Raw genomic sequence first — 24,842 nt, 5'->3', positions numbered from 1 at the left:
ATTGATTAAATAAATACTATTCATAATAAAAACATGACATATTCCCTGATCAAAACATATATTTTCAAACTTACTTTTATTAAGTCATCTTGCTTTTTGTCACATTGCTTTAATGTTGATGTTTCCTTTAACTTGTTTGGTCTGAAGGTCATTGTAAAATGTCGTTGAGTGTTTTAAAGAGCACAATGTAAGTAAATGTATTATTATAATGACATTGTAATATTTTAATGTCAATATTTTAGAAAGCTTTTTGTATTTGCAGAGCTTGATATTCACTACAGATAATACAGTAGGTAGTCTTAAGTCAGTCTTATGCTTCACACATAGACTTTTACAACACTGAACTTCTACATGTATAATGTTGTAAAAAGCCTGTGTTAATGCTGACTTAGTTTTCTGAACTTTTTCTCTACAAAGCCCCAAACCTGATCAGAATAAATACAGGGATTTTATTTTTCGCTGCAGTGCTCACACAACCACACTCGTCTGTTTTCAATGGCTGCTGTGGACTAGAAAATGCTCCAGTTCAACGTTTGACTAAAAACTTAGGAAATGGATAATGTGATTTTAAATATGATTGTAACATTACATTTCTTTTCCACTTCTTCACGAGATACTCTTCTTTCAGGTTTTACACGTCCTCTTCAAGGATGCTCTCCACATATTGTAGATCTCTCTCTGCTCTGCATCATCAATAACTTCAAAGGCACAAAAGCAGCTAAATTAGGTCCGCCACTTTCTTCTGTCATGACTAATGAGCTCTGCCTTCGTTTGTGTATTAGTCTCGCTCTGCTGTGGCCGTACCTCGGGGAACGGTGCCACTGCTGTGCCTGCCCATAAACAGGTAAGCCCAAACAGATGACGAGGGAACAGAACGGAAATACAAACAATAGGGTCCTATTTGACTTCTGTCTGAGCTAAATACGCAATTCTGCATTAACTTTTTTAAAGACACATTCAGTAACTTAAAATGTTGTGTGTTTAGAGTTTGAGCCACTCTTTGACATTCTATTTGCTGTCTTATTCAAGAAAATATATCCAAATATCTTTATGAAGATGCTTGTACAACATTCATGCACTTTGTCTGACATGACATCCAGTGTTTCCACTACAGTTAAATAAGAAAAAAAAAACATAAAGAAAGCACCAAAGCTGCAGCTCAGGACAACCATCGCTTAGTATCGTTACAGGAATATCTCTTCCTGATTGGCAGGATCATCTTCCACAGCTTTTGGCAGCAGAGATGTGACTGATTTGGCCTGCCATTAAATAGTGTGCACCCCAGAATCTAAAAATACATAACTTCACACCAATGAGGTCATACACTTGGAGAAAGAGTGAGAGAGAGAGAGAGAAATGCAGACTATATGAATATAGGCCTTTGTCATACAAAAGAAATGGTTATTTGTCAGCAGCATGTCAAAAGAGGACCACAAACAAAATCCACACACTGACCGGCCTTGGTCGAGCTTACTGTCTTCACAAACTGTTCAAATTATTATTGAATTTAGCAAACTGTCATCAGTTATTTGAATCTAGCCATACAGTACATGAAATCTAGCTGAATAATTTGAATGTGTCCATATCAGGACATTTATCAAGCATTATATTCACTAGCTGCTGAACGAAACAGTGTGAACTCCGCTGTCTTTTCTGTAAATCTGTGAAATAAAACTGAAGAGCAACATGTGGACTGTATGCTCCAGACAAAAGCACTTTTTTTTTTTTTTTTACACGCATTGCATATAATTCACAGTGTTTGGTTCAAACAGGCTTTTGTAGCTTTGCAGCTCTACACAGCTCTACAGCACACATAGCAGCAGCTGGGACGTGACTGAGTCAATTAAAAGTGAGACCTCTGAACTGAGATAAAGTGCAATGTTTGAGAGCCGTTTATATGACTCCTCAACAGCACTGGGGCTGGTGTTAAGATAAAGTGCTGTTTATGGCTGTGGGATATAATATCAGTTTGGATAGAACACTAGGTTCACTGGCATTAACTTCCACTGACACAACATCCACACAGTCTTACATAACTCATTTCATATTGGTGACTTTAAGAATATATTCTTTCTTGTTGATGAAAGAAAAGAAAAGAAACTCTATATTTTTGTGTGTTGTTCGAACAAAACACATTTTCATCCCTTAATAACAGCTTTGTGTTTGACTTTTGTGTGGATTACAGTGATTGAAAGGGGGGAATTCCATGCACTGGCATATCCAAAAGGTGGCAGTGTTGAGTTTTATAATGGTGCAGACATGACAAACCTCCTCATTCTACCTTACACTTTTTGTCAACGGACTTTGAACTCACCACCCATCATTGCCAATTCTTGGCACTTTGTATTTTAAAGTAGTTTAATGTTTAAAATAATAGATATAGGCCTTTTAGTCACTTTCGTAAATTAGAGTGGATTTTTAAAGCTATAACGATATAATGTGTCAAAAACTGCAAAAATAAAAGGAGAAGTTTCTTAAATATGCAAATTCTTCATATTTGATATTCTTTAAACATGAACCGACATGATACTCTGAGTGGGTGTAGGAAAAAATGAAAATAAGTCATCTATCTATCTATCTATCTATCTATCTATCTATCTATCTATCTATCTATCTATCTATCTATCTATCTATCTATCTATCTTTCTTTCTATCTATCTATCTATCTATCTATCTATCTATCTATCTATCTATCTATCTATCTATCTATCTATCTATCTATCTATCTATCTATCTATCTATCTATCTATCTATCTATCTATGTTTTCTGACAAACGCTCCAGTTGAAATGAGTTTGCAGCTCGCAGGATTTTCTTTATTCAAATATAAAATTAAATGAAATAAACCAGTATAAAACTGTTGCGCTCTGAATAAACAGAGATTAAAGTTATAATGTGAGCAGCCAAAGAGTTAAGCGTCCTTGTCCCAGCTGACAGTCAGCTGATGGCCTTTGACAGTTGCGAAAAGTTTTGTTTCTGTGGGCTACTTATATGTTAATTAGCTCTCGGAGTGTGCGACCCTATTGGCTCTTCGTCCGAGTCAATTTCGCATTTGCAGCCTGACGTCAGGGCGGCTACAATGCTCTTAAACTCATCTGCTGTGTGATCCCTCTAAAAAATCGCCCCACCAGTCAGCGGCTTCTAACGTGCGAGGCTGCATTCACTCCCTTTACTTTCGGCTGCTCTCCCTCTCCGCGTGCGCAATGCATTCATGAGGAAACCGTAAAGTGTTAAATGTTTGAAATCCAAAACCGCCGAATTCACATGCTGAAAAAGGACTTCGCTACTCGTGCGCGCGGCACTGCTGTGTCTGTGCAATAGACTCTGCAAAGAAAAACTCCTCTCACACGCCTGCAAGAAGGACGCTGAAAAGCTCATTTTTCAATTTCAAGACAAACGCTCAAAAATCAAACTGGCTCACGTTCTTCACAACCAACCCAGTTTGACAGCTGCGCTTCACCCTTCTTGGAGGACTGTCAGCAGCAAGAGGATGGCATCAGAGCTGGCAATGAGCAACTCCGACCTGCCCACCAGTCCCCTGGCCATGGAATATGTTAATGACTTCGATCTGATGAAGTTTGAAGTGAAAAAGGAGCCGGTGGAGCCCGATCGCAACATCAGCCAGTGCAGTCGCCTTATTGCCGGGGGATCCTTGTCTTCCACCCCGATGAGCACGCCGTGCAGCTCGGTGCCCCCTTCCCCAAGCTTCTCGGCGCCCAGTCCGGGCTCGGGGAGCGAGCAGAAGACACACATAGAGGATTTCTACTGGATGTCCGGTTACCAACAGCAGTTGAATCCAGAGGCGCTGGGCTTCAGCCCCGAAGACGCAGTTGAGGCGCTGATCAACAGCAGTCACCAGCTCCAGTCATTCGATGGCTATGCCAGGGGCCAGCAGTTTGCTGGGGCAGCCGGAGCAGGAGGCACAATGGCCGGGGAAGAGATGGGGTCCGCCGCAGCGGTGGTGTCGGCAGTCATCGCTGCAGCAGCCGCTCAGAACGGAGCGCAACACCACCACCACCACCATCACCACCACAACGGCAGTCACCACCAGGCGCAGAGCGTCCAGTCCAACGGCAGCTCGGGGACAATGCACCCACACCTGCGCCTGGATGACCGGTTTTCGGACGACCAGCTGGTCACCATGTCAGTGCGGGAGCTCAACCGGCAGCTACGGGGGGTCAGCAAGGAAGAAGTGATCCGGTTGAAACAGAAGAGGAGGACCCTAAAGAACAGAGGCTACGCGCAGTCCTGCCGGTACAAGCGGGTCCAGCAGCGGCACGTCCTGGAGGGGGAGAAGACGCAACTCATTCAGCAGGTCGACCACCTAAAGCAGGAGATCTCCAGGCTGGTCCGGGAGAGGGACGCGTACAAAGAAAAGTATGAGAAGCTCATCAGCAACGGCTTCAGAGAAAATGGATCCAGCAGCGACAACAACCCTTCATCCCCGGAGTTTTTCATGTGAGTCTCGACATTAACGCGAAAAAAAAAGATTACCAGATGATTTTCTCATCCCAGCTTAAAAAAAGTTTCATTATCAAACTTTTTTTTTTATCATTTGGCTGAAATGCCTAGACCAAGAACTAATGTTTCAGCTTTTTTTTCCCATTTCATACATATTTCAAACAAGAGTTTACTCATGTCTGAGACTGTTTTCTTTTTTTTTTCTTTTTTAAGATTTTGAGGGCTGTCGTCGGTGGGTTTTTTTTATTATTTTTATTTTGGAGATGAATATTTAAGAAAAAAAACCTTTCATCCACGTTTTGCAAGCTTACAGATTATTTTTGCTTAGCCTGTTTGTCTACATTTTTGATCGTTGTTTACTAGACTTGCAGTTTGAGTAAAATATGATATATTTTTTTAAGTTGATCCAACTTTATGCCGCAGTATAAGTGTGCATGCACGCACAGAGTAAAGTTCATCAACTTGGCCTTTTTCATCCTTTACTTTGATATCAGTGTACAGATTCCTTTCAGTGTGTTTTTGGTCTTTTTTATTACTTTGCCCTTTTTTGTCTGCCAAACTTGGAGGGACTGCGAGCCTGCCGTTTGACGCCACCTCATATCATGCGTTTGCTTGTTAATGTGTTGAGCAACAAAAAGACTGTATTCGTCACAAAAAATGTCATTGTTTTTTGTTTTTTTTTGTTTGTTTTTTTTACAGATATGTGTTATTGAACTGTACCTGCATGCTGGACATGTATGGTTTCTTTTTTTTCTCTTTCTTTTTGTGCTTGAAGATGTTCTTTTTTGTCGGGACTCCAGCATGGCATTCATTCTTCATTAATGGCCTCTTCACTTTTTTGGGACAGCAACAAAAAAGTGACAGGACTTCCCACCCCCACCTTCTAATCTGTACAAGTGCATTTCAGCTGTGTTGAAGTGCACCACCATCGGCTGTCTTTAGGCTGCAGTGAATGCGCAATGCATTCCTGCTGGAAGTGGATCGGCTGGGGGAGGAAAAAAAACTGAGGAAATAACAGATACCTTACATGGAAGTTTAAATGTTGCTTAAAGCCTTTTACTGTTATTTAAAGATATGACACTCTGCATTGCAAAGCCATTTCAAAGCGTAATTTAAGTGTAATAATCTAAATTGTAAGAGATGACGTGCCACAGGTTGGAGCATATAGATCCAGATAATTATTAATCACATTTCTGCATTAGTTGTTGTTTTTTTTTTTCTAGAGAAATTGGCTCGGCTCCAGTTTACACAAAGAGCAGTATTGTGCAGTGCATAAACCGCGCTTTTGCAGCATGTGCTTCAAACAGAAGTGTAACAGCTTCATTGGATTTTATATTTGAAAATTGTATCGTTAGTCTAAATTATCTCTCATCTGAAGTCAATGTTCAATTGTCATGCTTTTAGAAATGTGTGTCCTCAACGAGCTGACGTATTTTGGACTGAGATGCACTAAAACGAAAGCCCATCGCCTGCCTTCATGTGGGAGTTAAGAAAAAGTTCAATGTAAAGATGAAGTTTCGAGCGTAACATTTTGATACTTTATCATTAGTTCAGGAGAGACTGTTGTTTTGTCTTAAACGAACTCAATATTTGCAAAGCAATAACAAATATTATAATCAATAATGTCTGGACATTGTTAGATCGTCAGGGATTGACACCCTGCCTGTACAAAACGAGGGAGTTTCATTCGCCAATAAATCGTGAGAATATGTTAAATAACCTTCCTTCCTATATATAGTATATTATATATATATATTTTGCTGTGCAAAACTATTTCATTCACTAACCATATGTGATGTTCATATGTGCTCGTTTTTTTCATTTCATACAATTCAATGATATGCAATAAATGTATGTAAAAGTCTACAATACGTTTCTCACTTTTCTTTTGACGTGTCCTAAAAGTTTTTTGTTTTGTTTTATTCTTGTGTTTGGAAGAAAGTAAAACCAGAACCTGAACATGATTACTCAGCTGCCCACGTTTACACGACTTATATTTACTGCTGTCGTTTTTTATTGTGATTTTCACCAACACTAAATTAGAAAACGCGACACCCTGAACGCAGCAGAAACAGCTCTTTTCGACAACTTATTTACACACTTAAAAAGAAACGACGGAGAGAGAGAAAAGAAACACAAGTATGAATTCAGGTTTAAGACACCTTTTCCACTCTAATTCTTCAGTGCTGCATCTTTAAAAGATGAGAGATATACAGGTCAGGCGATACACATGCTGTGGGCTAAGTAGATAAAACCACACTTATATTTCTACACACAGTGGCCTACATTGGAATGCACTTTTGTCTTCACATGCTGTTGTTTGATTCACGATCTAGACTATATTTGTCTTTAAAAATAATTGTGACTAAATCCTGAACACAATATTACTATCAGAAACTAAGGTCTAAAGAAAAAAAAGGGAATTGTTATAACTTCAGTATGAATATATCCACTCCATTCAAAATGATCTTTCCAAACACATGATTTTATGTTGTGTGATATGAGGGGTCATGTTAATGTTCTATTGAAGGTTTTTTTGAAGCGTTTATTACATCCTAGTGGAAGTTAGACATGATTTATGATGGTTAATTTTATCTTGAAACATGACCTTTTGAAGTGTGTATGGGCCTGTGTGTGTGTGTGTGTGTGTGTGTGTGTTTTCATCAGTACCTGTGCGTGCATGTCTTACTTAACTTAGGTGTGAATGTAAAAGTAACTGAGGTGTGAATGTAAAAGCGTGTGTTCTTCCCTAACTAACAGTGTGTAAGGAAGGTCTCGAGATGTCTCTCTAAGTGTCTCTACATGTTTTCTACTTTTTGTCACATTTCTCGTTTCCTGATCTGCACGTGCTGTTTTCATCTTTTCAAACACTTGGAGCTCTCTGTCGTTAGCCTGTCAACATTTAGATTCCCCCCTTTCACCCTGCGTTATCCTGTTTGTCAGTGTGCCTGCATGATGGTCTGGAGCGATTGTGCCCTCAGAGAGGAGGTGCAGTGAGGGCACAGTCATGTCAGGCATGTGAGTGGGCGCCGGAGAAGGTGCCAATGTAAGTCAGCCACTGCGGTGGGCAGAAACCGCTCAGTGCTGCTGTTCCAAATCTTGCGTTACAGTTGTTGAGACATCTCATTTTGCCTGCTCTCCACATTACTTTTGAACTGGTGCTCAAACTGAAAAGGCCACTTGTCTAGAACACCAGAGAAAAAGGTTTTTTTTTTTTTTAATGTGGAAGCTCCAGGACAAGAAAAGGATTGTGCATCTTGTTTCACTGTTCCAGAACAATTTCTTTGTTGAAACAGGAACAGCAATGTGCCAAAGTGAATAGAACTAGTGTTACTAATAACTAATAATTAATAGTTAGTCAGTTAGTTAACTAATAACTAATAATTAATAATGAACTAACACTGTTCTGTTCTGAGGACAGCTTCACTCTGGATCTGTCAGCTTTTCTGCAGCTCGGCTGTCAGAGGATGTACACAAAGTGCACCCTTCAGAAAAATGAGCCACTCTGTCAAGAGTTTTTACAGAATACAAAGTGATCAACGGTTTTCTTTTTCTAATAGACCTAAACATTTCAAATGTATATTTTAAAAAAGCTGTATTCTGCAGCATCTGTCAGGGATGATGTGCTGCACAGCTTGTTCAAGGATAAAAAACACAATGAGAAAAAAAAAAAGAAGCTTTAACCCAACACTTGTATCCCAGTCTGTTCTGTGTGAATTCCTCCAAGGTGCTCGTGCTGCTGTGGTGGCTGATTTGCCCAGAGTGAGGGGAGAGACTGAGACAATAGTTGGGCTCCGGCTGAATTAAATGATTTTGCAGATGATTAATAGTGGTGCGGGCCGCTGGCTCCTGCGATGTAGAGATGATAAATCGTGAGTGCGGCTCTGTGCAGCTGTGCCAGTGTTGGGTCTTTGCATGCACACACGATGCAATTTACAGCCAAGCCGCTTTCTTTCTTCCTCAATTTATCTAATTACCTCAATTTGATCGGAGCAGTGGTACTGCTTTATTTTGATATTTCACATTAACCACAACAATGCACTGAATCACTTCAGGAAGGATAATAGTTTGTTTTACCCTCTTTGAAGAAAAATGTTTCACTTGCCATTTTAAAGAGGAAACCTTTTTCTTCTGTTTTAGGAGCAGGGCTTTCCCTGACTAAAGGCAGAGAGTTTGTGTGGTGGCTGTTTTTATGTGTTGTGGGTGGCTTAAAAAAAAAAGGAAAAAAAAAAGAAAATGCTTTTTTCAGCTAAAAGCTACTTTTTTTTTATTTTTATTTTTTACTTTGAAGCATGTTTATTTCTTTTAGTTTGTTTTCCTTATTGGGTTGCATCAGTTAGATCTTGAATGTCTGAGTACTTAAATTGAACACATCAGATCAGTATGAGAGCACAAACACTGTCCAACCCGGCATAGATTTGGCTCACAGCATGACATTCCTGGTGTTTCTTTATGTTCAGGCATTTATAAGATGCATATCTTTAGTTTACAAGCTAAATTACATTTGTGTGAAGACAGATCTAATTCACAAAACATGCTTCCTGTTATAACTATGGCACTAGTGCATGATGGTTATGTAAGTGATTAATCTATCGATTTTCCAATGATGCACTCATGAGGAACATTGGACCTTTGGCGCTATGTGGGCTGACAGCATAAAATGCAGCATGATGTTCACTGAAGTTACCAGCACCCCTTTTGATAGGGCCCAAAAATAAGAACTGGATGGGTACCTTTAAGACTTTACATAGAGCCAAAGGAGGAGCTGCAGAGGATCAGTTGTGTGTAGTCTGTGCATTTATGCACCTCTTAACTCACAGCATCCATTGTGCAAGGTTAATTAATGCCTGTGTGGACAACATGTGTGTTTGCATATATAAATGCGTACTTATGTGTCCGTACATGTGTGTGTTTGTGTTGTCATCTTTTGGAGAAAAGGATGAGCAGAGGTCAAAAGTTAGTGCGCACAAGGCTGCTCTCAAAGTCATTAGAGTAATCCCTGCCCTGGGGAGCGTACGCTCATTTCCTCTGCCCAGAGCCCTCTGAATGAGATGTACAGGCACATCCGACATGGTACACTACACAGTAAACTCAAGTCCGCTCACTGCCTTTATTTTTGTGTCCATTTGCTGTGTTTTGTTTCTGTTCAGTGAGTTTGGACAGCGTACTTTCTCCTCATAAGACGGTTTCTGTGGATCTTAAATCCTTTCACAAAGACAACTTGCAGTAGATACTATTTCTTTCTCTACGTTAATTGCTAAGGTGGAAAAGTAGCCACGTTAAGTAGATGTAGGGGTAGGTATTAGAAAAGGGTTTATTTTTTATTTTTATTTTTTTTCTGTCGTCCAGAGTTATCCTCTCCTGTAGCTGAAGAGGGAAAATCCACAGTCGACCAGAAACAATGAAGATAAAAATAAAGCAGCATCTGTACTGGTTTAACTAATCACAGAAGTATAATGGGCATTGTGCGGTCAGCATTGTGATGATCACAGAGTGCAGTTATTTCTTCTCTTACACTGATGTCAGTCATGGATTTTATTGTGGGGGCTGCAAAGACACAACAAAACAACCAGTGGAACTTCAACTCAACTCTATTAAATATTCTCGGAGTCACACTGGGTTACTGAAGAGACATTTTCATTCTCAGTCTTCACTTCAGTGGAGAAAAAAAAAAAAAAAAGCATACAACTTTGAAGAAAAGCTTTTTCGCTTCTCTCTCTCAGACACTGGTGTTGCTGCAAAATTTTCAAATATTCTAAAAAGCCCAAAAAAAACAAAAAACTTAAATCATTAATTCTATAAATTAACATCACTGTATGTACGTCTTAAAATAAGCAGTTTTGACATTTTCCTTGAAAGTGGCAAACATAAGGCTTTTGTACTTTATGCCTTTGCAGCTGAAAACACAGATGCAGATCGAGAACATAGGAGGGAGGAAACAGTTGTCAGGTGTCTCAGCTTAACCAGGTGGCTTCCATATCTGAGAAAGCTCTGTCCAGATTCACGGCAGATACAGAGACGCACACACACACAAAAAAAAAACCTCCTCTCACTTTTCAGTGAGTATGAGAGATTCAGCACAGAAACACTCTGTGCTGCAGAATGAAACAGACATCAGGGATCAATTAAGTAGCTCATTTGATCAGAGTACGCGCAGCTCTTTCTATACATTTCCTTCGTTCTTTGTGGCAGAAAGTCACAGCGTGCTTCAAACAGACATTAAGCGGATATGTCATTAGAGAGTTGTCCTTGAAAGACTGGCTGCAGGTTATGTTGGTAATGAGGTGGTCAGGACTTGCTGGGGTAATTTTATGTCTGTAAAAGGACCCAAACCAAGAGACCGTGACTTCAATGAATGTAACGCCATTTCTCAACAGTCCCACCGCACAAAAGGTGGCAGAGGAAGAGAAGACACAATTAAGAGGGATTCTAATCTTTCAAAGTGGAGTCGAGGTTTTTTTCTAAGTTCTAAAGACAAACAAACCTGCCTTTATGCTCAGAGTGATTGTTTTTTGGGAGCATTATCAGTTGTATTTTCAGAGTTACATTTGACATATTTTGTCTGAAATAGAAAATTGTGGCAAAGCAATATACATGAGAAACCTCTCCAATAAGGATTTACTTATTTACTCAGAAAAACAACAATTAACTAAAAGCGGGAGCTTTTCTTGAACACTTTTCTCCTTCAAATGTTTCCCCTTTAACAATATAGCAACATCTAAAGCAGAAGAAATAAAGCACACCTCACAAAATACAGTCACGAAGACATTTCCAAACTTTTGTGAAGTAAATTATGCAGTTCTCCTTCGCCCTTTTTTTTAAAAGTCATGTGAACTTCTATGCATTCTTTCGATTTGTAGCATTAGTTCTCGTTTTCCGCTCAAATAAAGTTCTGAAAATGTAAAAGCAAGCCATCTGAACTCTAAAAGTTTACAACCTCCATTAATTTATTTTCTGCTCTGACTTCTAATGTCTCCATGCTGGAATCTCAGCATCCTGATGGTTCTACCTCCTCTATAGAGCTGACTCATTGAACATTTATTTGTCAGTCTACAGTAGTTGTTTATAACTTGGGAAGAGTGCAAAGGGATTATGGAGGTAAATGCTAAACTAATGAGGAATAGGTGAAACTCTGAATTAACCTGCATTGTATGTTTTCTTTTTATGAAAGTGTAATGTCGGAGAAACGGCAGACACTACAATCCTCGTGTTTATTAGCCCGCATGATTAAAACCTGTTCTTCATAGAACAGTTAATTGTGTCATTTAATCAAACTTGCAGGAGTAATGGCCTCGCCATAAAACTATTTTGCCATTTCTGTGCGACAGTGCTCTGTATGCTTAGATATTTAAGTTTTGTCTCTTGTGGTTACAGTGTTTTGATGCATGGCTTCTGCCTGGAGAATCTATTTGCATGCAAATTTTTACATTTCCCTCCCGCATCAAACGCTTACTATGATACATGTACTGTTTCAGCAGACAGACAAGGTGAGAGTGAATCTCGCTCTGAATGAATCTTCTTGTTTCTTTGTGATTGTTTGTGCTCATCCGTCTGTATGTATAAAATTGTGTGTGTGTGTGTGTGTGTGTGTGTGTGTGTGTGTGTGTGTGTGTGTGTGTGTGCGTGTGCGAGACAGTGCCAGGGTGTTAGAGAGCGACATAAACAATAAAAGAAACGGAGCAGGTAGAGAATAAAACAGCATGTGTATTTGCATTGATATTCATTTATCTTTTCTTATGTGTTTTGTTCAATCTTATTTGCTTTCTCAGGTCGTCGAGAAAATTCCTCCATCTGTGATTTCCAGCCCCATCCCTCCGTGCCCTCGGCTCTCTGAGGTAAAACACTTCTTGCTTGATCTCTCTCTCTCTTTATGCTTTCCTCTGCCCTGTGATTTCAACTATTTGAAATGAGTAAATAAAAAGAGTGATAAATAAGAAAGAGCTGTCAAAGATAATTCAAATTTAAAGTATTACTACTGGTTATGTTGTTTCTGTTTTTCAATTATATAATGAAATCCAGATGAATTATTCATTAATATTAGACTCTGGTATTAAATAGAGAGTGGATACATTCACCACATCTAACGGTGAGAGTTTTATTGCTGCTGTAGGCTTCCATAATGGATACATAATGTACTGTAGTTTGTCAACTTCTATTCATATGCTAAAGAGCACCTGCCTTCTTTACGGTGTTGGTATCTCTCACAGTCGAATCTCTCACCATCTCCTCCATGACATAACTTTTCAGAGAACTGTGAGCATTAAAAGCCATTTTTCAATCCATGAAGGAGAAACACATGCACAACGCAGACGTCACATTTTCTGTCTTGGATTAACAGCATGAACAACAGATCACTGCGACTCATTCAACCATAAACAGCATGCTTTGAGTTTTTGATGTAAAGAAAAAAAGGCGTTGATAGTCTCTGACATCATACGAGGCACAGTGAAGGATAAATATTTAGTCGGAAGAGAATATGGGTGCTTCAGATAATATTCCTTTAATAGTTCAGTAGCAAATTCCCCCCCCAAAAAATTCTTCCTCTTGAAAGATAAAGAAGCGAAGGTTTCAGCGTAAGATCATAAGTGAAGTTGACAATGCATGCGGCGTGTCCATGTATTTGTATCCACTGTTATTTACTTGATTGTATCTAAGTGGGGAGTGGGATCAGTATCTGGCCTTTCTCCAGCTCCACTTAACTTCGGTAGGGGATGCAGGACAAAAGGCATCAGGGAAGACAAGGACAAATCATCTTTAGATGAAGTGTTTTAAGTGCTCTGATTCTCCTCCCACGTCATCACTGTGAATTAGGTGCCCTCTGCTCCACGCTGAGGGGTGTGGAATATCAACAATGCCAAGAACGGATGTTAAATGAATGAAAGTGGAAAACCATGAGGGTGTCTATCTTAGTCAGTCTCATAAATCTCCGTTCCCCTCGCCGCGCCGCTGCGCTATGCTGATGTTCGACTCTGACAGCCTGCCAGCCCAGCTTAGAGGGGCTGTGTGCTGCACGGTGTGGTCTGATCTGGTCGATCATGTTCGTAGCGGTTGCAACTAGGCAGAGCCATGTCTTTGTTTTATGCAAATCCATGCATATGAGAATGAGGGGGGAAGGCAATGAGCAGTCTGGCCACGTAGCTCCAGGAGGACAGGCTGAGTGATGGAGACAGAGAGCCAGGTCTCAGTGTCCTTGCCTGGGGAAAGAGTGTCCTGACTCCGGCCAGGACTGCCTGCACACCACCACATAACTATGTTGTGGGCCTAAACTCTGCCAATGCACAAGAAAAAAGCCTCTTTCTCCCAGGCACACTGTGAGAAGTGAAGATGCAGAGGAGATAAAGAGAGGTTAACAGTGGTGCAAGAATGCAAGTGTGTCTCACCTGCAATTTAAATTTGTGTGTTGTGAAAGCAGACACACCTCAGGGGTCTGCCACGAAGAGATACATAGAAGTTCAGAGCCTAGCAGGGAGCTGAAGGACCCAGAATATGCTGACAAAGATAAAACACCAGGTGTCTGTATATGTACTGTAAGTCTGAGAAACAGAGCTGAGTTTAAATATAGATTGGGGAAGCAGGCGTGTGTGTGTTTGAGTTTTTGCATGTTGTTTGTTATCACATCGGCACATTGTCAGGTAAGCAAGGCCACCCAAAATGTATGGCATGATGGTTTGGGTGAAACTTGCAGAAAAAGTGCCCCCCCGCCACACACACCACATCTCATCACAATGATCAGTCTCTCCATGAGTCTCTTTTGCTTCCTCATATCAGCCTTGTTTATCTGTGCAGTAAATTATCTCTTGAGAATGTCTTCTAAATAGTCTTGCTCCCACATCCTCTCTCACTCAACCCTCCTAGGAGCTGCGTGCGAACAGTGACGGTTGGTCGGAGGCTCTTCTATCACAGGGAGCTCTATTTCTGGGTGCCAGGATGTTGGTCTCAGTCGTCGAGGGCAGATGAAATCGATCCAGATTGACCTGTCATGTGGAGGAGAAAATGAATTAGATAGAGGGGGGTTGCAGAGGCCAAAGAGAGAAGTACAAAAACAACCTCCTGCTTCATATGGGTCAAAAGTCGGGGGATGATTTATTCAAGACTGGGTGTTACCCCTTCTCCTCCTCCTCCTCCTCCTCTCTGCTCCACCTGCCTCTCGGAAAGGAGTGAGAAACCGGAGACTGCTCAGGAGGAGCTGACTATATTTAGCATGGGTGACCAAAGACTGTGGTCTAACTTCAAAGTTAAAAATACAGATATCCATGTACAGTGAGATTGACACCGAGCACAAGTTTGTCAGCTTGAACTGACTCAGACTGGGAACAGAGTGAAAAGAGGTTTGTAGCTGCATTCATTGGTTTAATCTTACAATACCTCTCCATTAGGCTGAAAAATATTACAATTGAAATCCTGAAACTTAATGATTTTTCCTTTCTGATTGTGAGAGTGATTCTTTACTTGCAAAGAAACTAATAAACAAAGGAAAAGATTTATTGCTGCGTTTGTCTGTGAAGTAGTACTAGATTTAGCCCAGTGTGTTTGGGCAGAGCTCCACTTTGCTAATTATTTTCCTGTGGCAGAGTTCTCAGCATGACGCTCCTCTCTTGCGCGGAGAAGAGAGGCTCAGCGGTAAGTGCTTAGTCAGCCCTGCTCTGGGTGTGAGATACTGTTGGGTCTCCGGTGGTGTGTGGACAGGCTGGAAGGCGGAGCAGATTGAGACCAAGACATCGCAAGTCGTGGTGGTTGGATCCCCCGTTTCTGACTTGCCTGAGCCAATTCCAACACAAAGAGTAGAGGAGAGACCCTGATTTTATCATAACACTGCTGCAATGTTACAGAAGCAATCATTTTAAACAAAGACATTTTTCATCCAGTGTAATTGATCATCTACAAACTTTACACAAGCAATAAATTCTTGCTGTTTACTTCTGTAACAACTTTATTTGTGTAAAGTTGTTTGTCTCACAATTAGTTGTCTTGGTGTCAATTACAAACTTTCATATAGTTAACTAGCTATTCCTTCAGGATGTGGGTAGAGCAAGACTACTGTGACAAATTCTACTGTGTGCCTAACCCTGGTACACATTTAAGATCTGTCTAGCATTAGTAGTAGTGGAAGTCGGAGTAGTTGTAGTAGTAATAGTAGTAATTGGAGCACGACAAATAAATCGGCCAGCGAGAAAAATCGTCCATGTATTAGCACATATAATAGCACATACGATCAGTATCAGTATTTTATCTCTAGTATGCCGACAGACTTGGTTTATGCAACTTAAGTCTAGTATTTATTTTGATGTAGTTGTTTTTGACAATTGTTCCCTCCAAGCTAAAATGTGTTTTTCAGTGCACTCTTGTTATTGTGGCCAATAAAGGCTTTTGTTAAACTGTTAAAAAAAAACAAATGTTATAAATCTTTTTGACAAGTCATTAAAGGAATTTGAGGGATCGATGCCATAAAACTGTGTATATCTATATACAGTATATTTATCTATCTATCGATCTATCTATATTTTTTTTTTCTCCCCAAAATCGGTATCAGTATCAACCCCAAAAATTCCATATCGGTCAGGTCCCTGTAATAGCAGTAGTCGTAGTAGACAAACACTGTGATACATCACATCACCATTGTAAAAGATATTACTGTGCCAGTCTTAACTGTCAGTAAGCTTACAGGCAGAGGGCTACAAGAGTGTTGCTCTTTCAGAATTATTGAAAGTACACAATAACATATGAATTATACAGTTATGTATCTCTTTATCTCGAGTAACAAAGCCAGTTTTGTCGTGACAAGGGCAGGATTTTCTGCAAACTGTGATAGAGCAGACAACGCCATGCTATGCTGCCATTGCCCACTGTAATGAGGTAGACAGGTGTATGAAATCAATCTCCAAAATGGACTATAAGTGTTGTGAAGAGCTGGTAGTTTCCTATTTGTGGATATTATTTGATTAGGTCTGAAGGAGCCAGTCATAGTATCCAGCGCTGTTGTACGGTAGGCCGACAAGCTGCAGGATCTCTTCATTAGCAATTAACAAGGGCACGAGCTAAAAAAGGGGACATTAACACGCCATAGGTAGTTTCTATTCTGTTTTAATGTCTGTGTCACTTCCTCAGTCATTCAGTCCAGACGATACTGTCTGTAATTCTTCCTCCCTTAATACACCAATGTCAAACTTGTCTGTGTATCTGTCTGTAGTGCTTTTCTTAGAGTGACACACAGCTCCTCCATTTCTGTCTGCCCTGCTATCCTCAAAATGACTCTCCTCCTCCCGCTCCTCATCCTTCTAAACAAACTTAGCTCCCTTCCCCTCGCCTCTGTTCCCAACGTCACTTTTCCTGCACTCCATCTCCCCCCCCCCTTCCTCCCCCTCCTGCATCACGCTGCACCTGCTTCCCTCCCGCTCGCTGCCTCCTCTCCAAACGTCACTTCTCCCCTTCCCCTCCTCCTCCTGTTCCTCCCTTCCTATTCTCCTCCTCGTTAGCTTGATGAATGGCTTCTCTGCAGGGAAAGTGCTGATTTTCATCCCTCTGTCTGATTTCTGCTGGCTGTTATTAATTTCAAACACTCAGAGAAAAGCAAGTGAGTCAATAAATAAGGAAATGAACACACTTCATTCTGCCATACACTGCCTCTCGCAGTCATTCACACACGATAGCGGTTCCTCTGTGGAGGCTCGGCCTGCATTTATACTGATAGAGTTCAACTCGCTTCTTGACTCACAACATATATTTTTGAAAAAGAAAAAAAAAACAGCGATAAAAGAGGTCCAGTATGGCTGCTCCATATCAAACGTTTTCTAAGTATTTTAAGTATCTTGAGACAAACAGGACCAAGGGGAGATAGAGCAGCACAAAGTAAATAGCTCTGAAGAGACCTGCAGTGTCCTCTCTCATCTTTCATCTTTCACACTCGTGCACCATTTAAGAAATGAATATAGAAAGTGACAACAGGCGGAGAGACAGAGACGACGCAAGGTGAAAGAGAAGCAATGAGAGGCAGCAGCAGCACAGAGTTATTGCTGCACATTAAACGCTGCTGTCCGCACAGTGCAGCTCAGGCTCCATATCTAAGTGCACATTACTTACATTCCAGGCTTAATGTATTGTGCTTGTGCCCGTTAACATCAAACAAAAATAGCCTCAGAGACAAAATGATTCTATCTTTTTATCTTTGCTGACAGCGTCCTATTAATACACATTAATTTGAGATACATGAACATGCATGTCCTCAGTCTGTTTTCCTTGTCTCAGTTAACATTGATAAACTTTCTGTGGATCAGCGATTATTAAAAATCAAATATAGTTGTCATTTGTGTGATTATAAGAGAGAACTCATATTCTGCTCTTTGCTTTAATGCCCTTTGGAATTTTAGTTTCAATTTGTTTGGATCTTCAGTGAAAGTCAGAAAGAATGTGATAAGAAAGAAGTGTGATGGACTAATAGGTAGTCCGGGATGTTGTTTTTAAGTCAAGTTTACATCCTGCCGTATAATTCATTACAGTTTCTCAATTATTATTCAGCCAATTGTCCTATACGTTTGGCAGAAAGAGCATCTGCTGAAGCTACAGAATGGACCTGGGGATGTTGTTGGGACAATGAATGTTTTGAGATCGGAGAAGGACAAACACACCGTTTCAGTTTTCTAGTTTTTTTTAAGTTCCTTTAATACAGCAAGACCTTGTCAAAGACACTGTGTCATCCTGTTACAAAGACAAATTAAAAGCAACACTAATACGAAGTGTACACAGCTGTAAATATCCCATTGAGTTTCTTTCAAGTGTTGTTTTCATCTACAACTGTATAACACTCCAAAAGCTGCAAGTAAAGAAGTTATGAAGAGAGGAGAGGAGAGGAGAAGAGAGCCTGTGTTAGTGGTTGCTGCAGGGGTAGTGGAGCCTGTATGTCTGCTTCATGGCTCTGTGAGCGCAGACATAACTATTGTGTTTACAAGGCTGAGTTGCTCTTACTGTTAAATTATTGGGGTGGGGGTGCGTTAAAGGAGGAGGAACAGAGGCAGCGGGAGGGGGGGGGGCGGGGGGTGGGGCAGTAGATATTTGTCCCTCTCGCTCATAGTTCTGGCTAACCAAGTTCAAGGAATGCTCTCTGTGTTTTATAATTACAGACTTTGGGTATAGTGTCACCCTCTGAGAGTACATGGCCTCAGAGACCTGATGGGAGGCGGGAGGGGCTTTGGGGCTGAGCAGCGGCACACTTCTGCATGTACTGAACAGGCAGTTAATGGTCATGTGTCGTGAGGGAACTCTCTGACACAGGCACGCCAGACCAGACCAAGTTGTGAATTCAGTTGATCACCTCGCTGTCGTCTTTTCTGTTGGTGCGGGAGGGTGTGTGTGACCCCTGGGAAAGAATGTTGTGGTGGAGTCAAAAACAGAAATTAAGAATTGTGGTTTGCTCCCTTTTTCTCAGAACTAAGGAAACTGTCTTTTCTCTCTAGCACACACTTACTTACACCATTGCTGCCTCTTAGATTTGTCTTCCCTCTCTGCGACCTGGCCATTAAAGGAGAGCGATGAGTTCACAGCTGATAGTCTCTGGTTGCGAGCGGAGAGCAGTGTAGGATGACATTATCGGAAGTGGCTGCATATAGATACTAAAAAAAAAAAATAGACACAAACAGAAAGAGAATACTATGGCGCACTTCTCTCAGTATAAACTTCTGTCTGCTTGGATTACAATTATGACCCCTGACAGACCATAATAAGACTCATCTCTGTGGACATCAGCCATAACCAAAGAACCGGCAATGTGTGTTTACTGTCCGACTTCACATACTGCAGTTTCAGAGCAAAAATAAAACCATTGGCCTCTTGCTGTGTCCTTAAACCAATAGGTCAGGGAAGAGGCAAACAAAAGAGGTTACAAGTAAAGGCATTCTCAATATACAACCAAGTATGCCACTGCTACCATTAGTGTGAGGGTTGGAAGGAGGGTGATGGAGAGGGACAAAGCTCTCCCCACCGTCCCTGCGGCTGAAGTGGAATAGTTGTGGTGACGGGTTGTGACAGCTGAGGGAGCGAGGGAGCAGGAGAGGAGTATCACTCAAAAATCCCCAGGAAGCAGAGAGGAGGGAAGAGTAATTTGGGATGAGCGCTCTGTCAGGCTCCATGTTTGTGTTGTCTTTCTCACTTTTGGACACGCTCAAAAGATCGCAAAACAACGACACATCACAATCACACTCCATTTCATGGAGTTCTGAGATTAAAGGCTGGGTGATATACAACAAATCTATTATTTCTCTATTTTAATCAACAATAATGTCTATCAGGGTTTATATCTTGATCAGGCTGTCAGTTTAAGGAGTGGCAGGATGATATTAGTAAAAACAACTTGAGAATAAAGATGTGCTCACTTTAGGTCACATTTTCAAGACTGTATTTTCTTTTAAAAGGAAAATCATTTATCGTTTAATTTAGTTTATTTAAAACATGTAAAAAGAAAAAGAAAAGAAAAAAGAGAGAAGAAAGCGAACTGTAAAAAATGTAATATGGACAATCAATGAATGAGTATACAAAAAACAAGCTCGCAAATACTTTCTATATGAATGTAAAAAGTGGGAAGAAGTGTAAACTTATTTCATCTCACCCCTTCTCCATTAATTCATTTTTTTTAATCTATGTGTAGCAGAGAAGTTAAAATGTTGGAAAGACCCAAAATAACTCACCCCAAATAAAATTTAAAATGTGTGTCTCCTCTTCTGTTACACTCCTTAGTTAACGGAGAACACCTGCAGTGGTGTCTTTATCTTACAATGATATAGACAATACATATTATTTAAACTAGTACAGCAAGTAACCAATGCGAGGAAGTGGCAATGTACTCCTGGTTAAACTTATAGTGCATTAGACAACACCCCCCCCCCCCCCCCCCCCCCCCCTTATCAAGACCCTCAAAGGATACCAGCCCTAGAAGGTGTTCTTATCTATCCTCTTGAGTCGGGTCATTATAACAACAAAGAAGACAATAAGTATTAAATCTGTCTCCTTGGTTGGTTCCCAGGATGTTCAAAAATGAGACATACATCAAACACATACACCATACCCGAATATACACACAGGACCGTTACACTGACTCTCATTTCCTTCCTCCGTCTCTTGATAGTATCCCTAATAGACCTCTCTCCCAGTAGCAAACTAGTGTTGCAACATTCACCTACTATTGCTTTCATGAGATGTCTGTGGATATGTCGGCGTGTGGATATGTCACTGTGAGTGTGTGTGTGTGTGTGTGTGTCACTGAGGAAGAAAGATGTTAGCGATCCTCGTGGCCCTGTTTATCTCCACCCTTGTGTTGAAGTAGAGGGAGGTCAGAGGCAGGGCTGCCTGGATCCATCTCCATTCCCACGGCTGCTGTCTCGCAGGCACAGTGGTCACAGGAGGATGAAAAGACTATGGATTTTTTTTCCTCCTCCTCCCCACACTCACCAGAGCAGGAAGATTAGACAGACGATGAGCAAAGCCTGGCCCATTCAAAGCAGCTTTAAGCCCAACACTGGAGGCATCTGACCTCAGCTCTCTGGTTCAGGGAGCACACAAGTGCACAAGAGACACAAATGCAAGCCAACACACACACACACACACACACACACACACACACACACGCACATACGAATCAGCGAAGGCAAGATTTCTTGGTTCAGTTTTCTGGTTCAGAGCCTGGTCATACAGTGCCTGGGTGTTAAACACTGACCCTGTGACCTCTGTGTATTAACACGCTCCAAGCACACACCGCCACACACACACACACACACACACACACACACACACACACACACACACACACACACACAGAGAGAGAAAAAAGCAGGCAGAGAAATAACACTCACACCTTTACCAGTATCCCCTGATGGAGGTTGGCAGTTGCTGTGTATAAAAAGATATTTAGGAGAAAACTGAACAGACAGGGAGGTGAAGTGAGTCGGGAGAAGAAGGGAAAGGGGTGGGACGTTGAGAGACAAAAGAAATTGATGCCAGCACAGAGAAGTAGGGAGATAAAATTCAAAGCTCTCTCGCTCTCAGTAGCAATTAAAATAATTTCTCTAAAATTTGAGAAAGGCCTGAGCCATCTTATCTGTTTCCTGATAAGCTTCCTCCTCCTACTCCTCCTCGTCCTCAGACGGGCTGTATGAGAGGCCCTTATGACTGAAAACTGACACAGTGTACACTGATAGCTGCTTCCTGTCCTGCTCTGATCCTTCCACTACAGGCTCTTTCCTTTTGAATACAGAATTAAAGATGCATGCATTTACAAAAACACTTACTAAATGCACACACAGGATGGCTGACAGACATTCCCCATGACAATGAAATTGCTGTAATGCTACACATGAACCGTGAGCTAGTCACATTTCTCATTTGTTTGTTATCCTTTTTTTCTGGGAATCTGTGTACAAAAGTCTGTGTGCATGCAGATTTTAGCATAGCACACCATTTGAACCATAGCTCAAAAATCACGCGTGAAACCAGCGATGGAAATTTTGATTAAAAACGTTTGTAGAATTTGACAGGGATAAAGGATGCACAAAGTGAGAAAGTGTGGGCGAGTAGCAAAAGCAAGATTAAATACGGATCGAAACTATTGTTGTCTCTCTTTATGGGGTGACTGGCTCACTAAAATTAGCAGTAGATTTAAAAACAAAACTAAAGGAGTGGGCATGCATGCAATAACAAAAGCATTTCTAACACAGGATAGTTGAGGGAGGCATTTTGCAAATATCTGAGTCGATCATGTTGTGGGTGCGTTGCGTGGAAACAGCAGGGCAACAATTTTGCGAAACAAAATTGCGTCCTGACAACCTGCCTTGAGCCGACTTGAATACAATTTGTCTTTAAATGGGTGCTTCCCTTTGGGGAGCCAGCAACTCACGTATCCAACATTAGAACAATGGTTTAACAGAGGCAAAAAAACCTAAGCATCCTCTTGAGATTTAAAGATCTCGCTCAGTTCCTCATGTAACAAGTGGTGGAGTTGTTTAGGTTAGAGTGTTAACACTGTCCTTGGTTCCTGTTGTGAGGTGACAACTGACTAAAGACTTTCTGCTGCTTTAAATGAACTATTGTGGCAGAACATGGTCAGCAGCAGATATGGATGTGTGTGTGTGTGTGTGTGTGTGTGTGTGTGTGTGTGTGTGTGTGTGTGTGTGCATGTGCGTGTGTGTGTGTGTGTGCGTGTGCGTGTGCGTGTGCGTGTGTGCATTGGGTAATGACGCACTGCATCAGGTAGGCAAGTTTCACAGACTATGATTGTGTGAACCAGTGGTTGGCTACTGTTGTTCACACAGAACTTCAATCTGCATTCATCAGCATGTTTGTTTGTAAATAAGATGACAGAACGATTACAAATGTAAAAGATAGAAAAATAAGTAGATTGTGAAGTTGGGCTTCTTAAGATTGGTGGACTTGTGTTCAATGAAATTTGGAGAATGATGTGTGTGTGTGTGTGTGTGTGGGGGGGGATGTTGTCACTTAAAGCTCACTGATTCATTGAATAGTTTGTGCTGTGTGTTAGTAGACTTCTTCTTTTTTCCATTTGTTGAAAACCTTTACTGAGCATGCCCAGGCGAGGTGGCAGCCTGTACGGGTCATTTAGGAGGTTTGCTTGTAATCACGAACACACAGAGGGCGACGTTTCAGTGAACAGGAGGAGGGTGCAGTGACATAAGCAGGGCGCAGCACCCTTACCATACACAATATACTCCCAACAACTACATACGGAGGGGTCAAGGGCATGCACACAAACACACAAACACTCTCTCTCTCTATGTCATCTGTAAATATTCAGCAGAAGCACATGTACTATTATTGTCTTATATTTTAAGAGTAATGTAGTTCTCTGGCTGTCATGTTGCATTTTTTTTTTTTTTTTTAATCAAATACTTTTTTTTCTCTTAGTTTGTGTGTAGATACAGTAGAACGCAGAAAGCGTCTGCTTCCATACTCTTGGCAGCATCCTGCACACACACTGTGTGAGTGCTGTAAATAGCCAGAGTGTGTCGTGCATCTCTGCTGGGTTTGGACCTATTTTAGAGCTGACACAGGAAACAGGGCCATTCTGACAGCCACCCTGCCAGCCGGTACTGCACACAGCAGCCCCGGAACCTTCTGTCCCACACACACTCTGACATGAAAGCACACACACACAGAGAAAGCAGATTTTTCCGTGTTAACAACCTACCGGCGCTTAATCCACCTCATAGACTTCAACGAATCATTTAATTCCCTTTTTTAAGTCAACACTCCTTCTCTCATCTCTCGGTTCTCTTCCAGTTTTCCACAGACTCTGACTGGAAAGACCTTCAGCAAAAGCACCCTGCGGCGTCACTTGGAGCCCCCCTGTCCTCCACATGTTGTCTTTTTAGTATTGAGCATTGCAAAGCATGCAGTGCAAAGGGAGATTTCACTTCTGAGCCAACTACTGCTAACAGAGTCGATCTGCTTTTCTGCGTCACATACTGTATCCCTGAATAATAAGCAAAATGATAACTGTGGCAGAGGGGAGCTCAATTAGCCAAGACAGGTTTCCACTTTCAGCTACATGAGACAGCTGGAGACCTGGCACAGTACAGGGGGTTTATTGAGTTAATTCATGTAGATTGTTTGCTATTCTAGTTCATTGCTTTTATACCATTGTGTGCTTCATTTTATTTTATTTGCCAATCAGGGTTATGTTACTAAATTACGCATCTTTTTCATTCATACATAAGCTTAACATTTTGAGATATGGAAGCCCTGACTCAGTGAGTTTACACACTAAATGAAGCTGCATGTCAGTGATGTGACGGTGCGTGCTCATTTAGACGTTGTTAGCACACACATACACACACATAAAAGCCTCTTCAAAGGCTCCAGCGCTCACCAGCGACTCATATTTGGGGTGGAAGATAAATTCTGCAGGCTGCTCCTGCCTTCCTATGTAATTATGTGCATGGTGATGTGCTTTTACAGCCTGCCTAACAGTCGGAAATTATCTCCCGGAAATGAAGTCCAATTAATTGTGGCACTTTGGAGGCACGCGTGTGTGCAGAAACACTGTAATGACACTTTACAGGAAATTGGCTCCTGGTGAATTATTGAATAAATAAGTTGTGAGGTGAAACAACCTTGTATGATACTGACAAACGTGGCTGTTTATGTTCTTTTACACACAAACACTCACACACATAAATATACTGCTCAAATATAATATGAGAAAGTGAGTGATGTCACAAGAGCCAAAATTTAAAGATTAATTTTCTGTTAATGCTGCAGGTTTGACTTTGAATGCAGACCTCTTCTCTCTCTCTCTCACCCTACATTTTTAGCCATTGAAACATTTTTAACCTGGAGTGTTAAATTGGTGTGAAAAAAAATTAATTGGCGGGTGAAATTCTGTTG

General features: G+C 41.1%; 1 protein-coding gene across 1 annotated transcript in view; it reads left to right on the top strand.

Moving 5' to 3' along the window:
• The first annotated feature begins 2,949 nt into the window (after positions 1–2,949).
• Positions 2,950–24,842, top strand: part of mafa (MAF bZIP transcription factor a) — an 83,410-nt gene continuing 61,517 nt past the window's right edge. Inside the window, exons 1-2 of the mRNA XM_079338793.1 lie at positions 2,950–4,457; positions 12,230–12,295. Coding sequence (XP_079194919.1) covers positions 3,490–4,457; positions 12,230–12,257 — 996 coding nt within the window. The 5' untranslated portion in view covers positions 2,950–3,489 and the 3' untranslated portion in view covers positions 12,258–12,295. The remainder of the gene's footprint in view (positions 4,458–12,229; positions 12,296–24,842) is intronic.

Source organism: Symphodus melops (assembly GCF_947650265.1).
Source record: "Symphodus melops genome assembly, chromosome: 3".
Lineage (NCBI taxonomy): Eukaryota > Metazoa > Chordata > Actinopteri > Labriformes > Labridae > Symphodus > Symphodus melops.
This window is presented reverse-complemented; position numbering and strand designations above follow the sequence as displayed.